We start from the raw sequence: 6135 nt of genomic DNA, 5'->3' as shown, positions 1-6135 counted from the left end.
TGAAATACAACATAGCTACCACTCATTTGCTGCAAATACCTTTGCATTATATTTGTTTGTGGCAGAGGAATAAATCTGACAAAAATAAATTCTTATACACATCCACTCTTGTGGGCTTAACAGCAAAATAAGATATTTCAAATTAAATACAGTAAATTAAGATGAAATAAAATCAAATCATATAAAAGTCCTTCCTGCATCTCAAGCAAGAATTTCCTCAGCATACTATTACACAAATTTTCATACATCGGGGAAAAGATCTGTTGATCACGAATGAGGCAACACGATGCATTGGACATTGGCCTGGTATTTTACCTCTTATTGATTTGGGACCAGTAACTTCTCCTTTCTTCCGGTGCTCCCGTGGGATCCACCCCCGAACGCTGAAGCCGTCCATTTTAAGAAGAGCACACAGAGCACCCATGCAACTTCTGGTGCATTTGCCAGTTCTCTGAGGCCCCTCTCCCCAGTGCTGTCCAAGACACTAGCAGCAACTCTTCAGATACTTGCTGTGAACAGGCTGAGTGGAGGTTCCTTTAATTCAGTTTGAGGAGAAGGAGTTGCTCTGCCATCTCTCTGTGCTCCCAAAATGTGTACTCAAGCATTAGTGAACAAATATACCAAATAAATATCAGATAAGAGCACTCAAAATACACTTGGCAATGCAAAGAAAGGATATATTTTAGGGTACGGTCAGATAAGATATTGCAGCTTCCACTGTTGCTTCTAGAAATGTCAGGACAATTCAGAAATGTCAGTTCCTTTCCTGATTTCCAGATTGTAATTGAAGGATCATGTAGCTCTCTCGCTCTTTCTCTCTCTTTCTCTAAATAGGTCTATAAAGATCAGCTGGAAAGTGCAGACAGAATTGTTCACTGATTAGCTTTACTTAGAGCTACAGGCTATATATGTGCTCTGTTTTGTCTTATTGATCAATCTAGCTTACACTTTTAGCACATACAAACAGAAACTGGAGGAAAAAAAAAAAAGGAGAAAAATGCGATGAAAAACACGAACAACACAAAACAAATAAGGTTCCAATCGTGCAAATTTTGCTTCACTGGATAAAGCACTTCTTGACACAGTAATGTCCATAATCCCCCTCCCCCAGAAAAATACAGGACTGAGACTGAAGCCATTCTTTTTTTTTTCTTTTTTTTTTCCTTTTTTTCTTTAAGGCTATACAACACAAAGAAAGAAAGCATGGAAAGAACACCTCATTGGGCTGAACACTTCATTCTTCGGGCTCGGGAGTGAGCCTTTGATAAAGAGATGGTGTGGTCCGAATTACTTGTCTCATTGGGACAACAAGAAGAGAAAGAAAAGAGGGAAAAAACGAAAGAGAGAGAAAAAATAAAAAGAAGAAAGTCAATGATCCCAACAATAAATCCGAAATTGACTTTACAATCACAGGTACAAATTGCTCAGGTCGATAATTTCATTTCTCCTAAAGATCACTGTCGTCTAAATCTAATTAGAGGCGCAGGTTTCCCAAGGAATTGTCAATAGTCAAAGTAAATGTTGGAGTTTAGAAGGTTATCATTCTTCTACTGTGACAGTCTGACAGGGCGACTGGAAATATTGTCATATGCTGTCAAGTTCAGGGTGTCATTAACGATTGAATCCTTGTTCCAGCTCATGGATTTGTCTCCTATCCAGCCTTCTTTTATAGTGGAAAGACTAAGAAGCCAGAAAAGGTTGAATATTTCCACCCTCCCATGAGGTTACCCCTTTCCAGCTTGAGATGCACTTTGTCTTCTCTTTCCATGTGGAGCAAGACCCCGTTGCTGGCTGCTTCTCTGGTGACATCCTGATCCCCTGCAAAAGCTGAAATCACTGGATAGCCGTTTTGCATTAAACTTACCTAAAAAGTGCAAAGAGAGAGAATCTGAGTTTTCTCAATGCTCTCAGTGACTTATTTGCCCTGTGCACCTCATAAAGATTTTGCACAGGTTAAAAACAGAATTTAATTAAAATAAGGAAATGCGTGAATGAAACTAATGCATGAATAAAGTCCCCTTGAATTAAAACAACCCCCAGCCTCATTCTACAGTTCCCAGGTTTGTAAATGTCCCCAGCATCTAAATATGACCATATGTAAATGGAAAGAAAGCACTTTCTTTAGCTTGCAACCCACCTGGATGGTTTGTCTGTTATAGACCTTGACCACGTGGAAACTGAAACTATATATCCCTTTTCTTGGTGCTACAAATATACTGGAAGCAAGATCAAAATGGTTGCCAATATTAACTAATACCTGAAAAGCAAAAATAAATAAATAAATAAATAAATAAATAAATAAATAAATAAATAAATAAGGAGAAAAAGAGAGAAGTCAGACCCCGCCTTATACAAGTGAAAATCCGACATGAGCTCTGTGACTGATAATAAGGCCAATTGAGACAGCATTTGCAGCACAATTAAAAGTGCACTGTAGGGGAATGGTGTCAAGTTGAGAGGCATTTAAAAAGCACTGTAGATCACAGATCATAAAATGATTTAGTTATGCAAGGGTGAGCTCCAACCCTGTTGGATGAAGTGCAGATGTTCGTATTCCACTGTCAATGAAGCAAGTGTGGCAGGTGGAGGGCTGGAGGGGGCAAGCAAAGGGGGGAAAAAAAAAAAAAAAGGCAAAGGAATAAAAAAAATCTTCAATTTATGATGCAAATATATGTTTTCTAGATTGCACTGCTGAAACCAGATCTTTAATAGGATATGCAACTRAAAACGAGTTCAGTGGCATATACAACTAAAGCCGGGCTGTGAAATCTTTCCACAAAGCCAGAGCGGACGCGCAGCACCCGTTGCACCAGAGCCTCCTGCTGCTCCGTCTGTCCYTGCGAGGGACTGTGCTGGCACTCCCGCGGGGTCCCACTCCTCTTCCTCAGTCTCAAAAGGCCATAAATTACAGGGACCTCTTGGGCAAGCGGGGTGGGGGCACGCACCGACCCCCCCATCAGCGGTGCCACAGCTGCYCGAAAGCGTCAGCCGGATCCCGCACCCGCCGACCACGCGTTCCCTCTCCCGGCTCTCGGGACGGGCAACGCGCTTTTAGCCCCCAGTCACGGCGAGGTAACGAAAAACACCGCGGGGAGGGTCCGCCTGACATCGGCGGGGTCCGCCAGCCAGCGCGGGCGCTGCTTGAGCCCCGGCGGCGCCGCTCCCGCCCGGGAGCGCGGCTCGCACCGTTTCCCACGCGGCTTTCCGCGCTCCAGCCTCTGCTTCGGCCGTCTGACTGAAGGAAAGTACAGGGCAAGCCTCTCTCCAAGAAAGGGAAGAAAAGAAAGGAAAAAAAGCCCCGAGAGYCCTTCCTTTAAAATATCCAAATCCTACTGTTCACAAGAAAAGAGGAAAAATAATCCGTTATGGAGGGGGATGCCTCCAAGCCCCCTAGAACAGAGCATTGTGGGGTAAAGTACATAAAATACGCGACACGTTCTTTCTGTTTGTTTGTTTTCCCYTACTTTATGATCTGACTTTACGGGGTCTTGTACACGAAGAATAACTGTACAAACTCATTAGAAGGGGACAGGCAGGCAGAGCAAGAGCAAGCAGACTGACCCATGAACGGATGAAAGAGTTTGGCTTACTCTGCGGGATTCCCCAGGATTCAGAGGCAGTAGAACGAAGTATTTTTCATCACAAAAAATAAAATTAAATAAAAACAAATAATAATAATAACAAATATAGGCAACAGGGCAGGGCAGGGGCTCGGGGAGGCAGGTGAGGCGTCGGGGAAGCCCTGGGCAGGGAAGGGGCAACACGACGAGGCAGGGCGGGCTCAGGTTGCCCGCGGCTCTGGCCAGGCTGAGCTGTGCAGAGCAAACTCGGTCCTAATCCACCTCAGACTGGTTTGATAACGGGAAACACCCTCTTCGTCCTCACGCCTCCTTTCCCCAGAGAGCTGCTGTAACGCTGCCAAACGCGCTCGGCGCGGGCAGCTCCAGCGACTGCTGAGCCGTAAATCCCCGTTCTTCGCTCGCCATGAATATTCCCATTTCCCACGGGGAAGGGAGCGGGGGGGGGGGCGCTTCACCGCCCCGCAGCACCCTGTACCACTCTGGCCTCCTGTGTCCCCGCCGCCATCCCAGAAAAAGCCTGCAGCCAACTACAGCAACTTCCCAAACTCCTGCTGGGGAGTTGAGCTACCAAACTATCATAGAACAGGTGACTCGCTAAGGAAACAAGGAGAGGAAGAAGTGAGGAAAGGAAAAATAAAGGGGYATCGGGAAGGAATCAAGCAAGAAAGCAAGGAAGCAAATAAGCAGAAAGAAGGGAAAGGAAGAAATGAGGCAGGCGAGGAAAACACGGACGTAGAGAGCGCGATGCCGCGGCGCGGTGTCCGTGGCCGAGTAGGGGGTCAGTGAAGGCAAAGACGGCTGACCTGGTCGAAGTAGATGGTCATGGTGCGGTTGCTCATCTCGGAGGGCTCGTGGTTGGTGCTGCGCGTGGCCGAGAAGGCCACCTTGGCGCTGCCCGAGCGCACCGAGATGCCGAGCGAGGAGGTGATGGCGCCGTCGGCCGAGGGGCTCGAGTCGCACACCACGAGGCACTTGCCCTCCAGCACGATGGGCTCCGTGTCGTTCTGCGCCCGCACCGGGCAGCCGGCGGGCAGCAGCAGCAGCAGCAGCGGCAGCGCCGCCGCCAGGCAGCAGCAGCAGCCGCCCGACGGCTCCGCCGGCGCCGCGTGGCGCCGCCGCCCCATGCCCGGCCCGGCGCCGCCGCCCGGGCTCCCCGCCGCCACCGAGGGCGGTAGCTACCCCGGCTACCCCGGGCGGGCGCGGGGACGCGGAGGGGGCTGCGCGCCTGCTCCCGCGGCGGCGCCCCGCGGCCAGCGCTCTGCGCCGCGGCGCCCGCGCCTTCCTCCTCCCCGGCCGCCGCCGCCTCCTCCTGAATGCTCTTCCTCCTCCTCCTCCTCCTCGCCCTCAGAGGGCGGGCGGCGCGCAGCCTGCCGAGGGGAAAGGCAGCGGTGAAGCAGCGCGCTGCAGGCTCTGCCCCTTACACCCCCCCAACTTCCCTCCTCCCTCTCCGCTCCCCCGCCCCGGCACAACAGATTTAGGAGACACCTCGACGCCTCCTTTGCCCGTGCCCGGCGGCGGGGAGCCCCGCAGCGCGGCCGTGCCTTGGGGCGCGAGGCCGGCAGGTCGCCCCGAGGAGATCCCGGGAGGGCGCCGGGTGGTCCCCTCGCGCCCCACCGCCGCGGTCCCGGAGCGCGGAGGACTCCCCGCTTCCCCACCTGTACCCCGGACTGTAAAGCGCCGCGGAGGAAGGTTTGCTAAAGYGCCGCTAAACGCTCCCCGGCGGAGCGGCTCCCGCAGCTCCGGCCCGCGAGGAGCAGCGGAGCCCCCCGCCGTCCCCCGCCCGCGCCTGCGGCTGCCTCCGCTCACRCCAACTTTCCTCCGCGCATCTGGCCGGGGGAGCTCCGCTCCTCCGTCTCCGAAAATTCTCGGGAAGGCAGCGGGAGGCTCGGGCACCCYCGGCTCCCCCCGCAGCATGCGAAGCCTCACCCGGCTTCTCCCCTGCAAGTTGTTGCTCAGTTTTCCGCGCTCACCAGCACACACGGAGAGTGAGCTCGATAGCGAAAGATCTCCCTCACCGCCCCCTGGGGCACCTGTACCGCCCCTGCCCTCAATCCCGCATCTTATTATGCCTAGTTTATCATTTAAAATGATATTTTGCAAAGGGAAAAAGCCTCTAGGGAAGAGAACATGGGAATGGCATTTTTTTTTTTACCTGGCAAGTCCATGACGGGAGAGGAAGGCTGCCTAGGTTGCTGGTCTGCGAACTTGTATTGCTTAGAGAAAATGAGCCGAGATTGCGCTGGCAGAAAGAAAAGGAAATAGGAGTCTCCTTTTTCTCTCCCGCCCATTGCCAATAATCCCCCCCCCAACCACCACCACCCCATTTCCTCCCTCCTCCCCTCTTTCACAGACACACACCCGGCAGGGATTCACACTCCCGGGGCGCAGCCTCTAGCATCCTCCTCGGCCCCTCCCGGCCCCGCACCGCCAACCTCGCATCCTGCCCCCTGGCACGGCTCTGCACCTACCCCTGGTCTCGCAGCCCGTCTGGCAGCCGAGCTGCTCCCGAAACGGCTTCCCCGGGGCGCCCGCGGTCACTATTCCTGATAAAAAA

At 52.2% G+C, this 6135-nt stretch overlaps 1 protein-coding gene across 1 annotated transcript; it reads right to left on the bottom strand.

Annotated features, from left to right (window-relative positions):
- Positions 1 to 1196: 1196 nt before the first annotated feature.
- CBLN2 (cerebellin 2 precursor) lies at positions 1197 to 4705 on the bottom strand. The gene is made up of 3 exons (XM_026039779.1): positions 4385 to 4705; positions 2138 to 2257; positions 1197 to 1864 (listed from the first exon to the last, which is right to left on the bottom strand). The coding sequence occupies exons 1-3, from the start codon at positions 4703 to 4705 to the stop codon at positions 1667 to 1669; spliced, it is 639 nt and encodes a 212-aa protein (XP_025895564.1). The 3' UTR covers positions 1197 to 1666.
- Positions 4706 to 6135: the final 1430 nt, after the last annotated feature.

Source organism: Nothoprocta perdicaria, unplaced genomic scaffold, assembly GCF_003342845.1.
Source record: "Nothoprocta perdicaria isolate Ctin4 unplaced genomic scaffold, notPer1 scaffold_24, whole genome shotgun sequence".
Lineage (NCBI taxonomy): Eukaryota > Metazoa > Chordata > Aves > Tinamiformes > Tinamidae > Nothoprocta > Nothoprocta perdicaria.
Note: the sequence above shows the minus strand (reverse complement) of the source record. Positions and strands in the feature narration are given on the sequence as shown.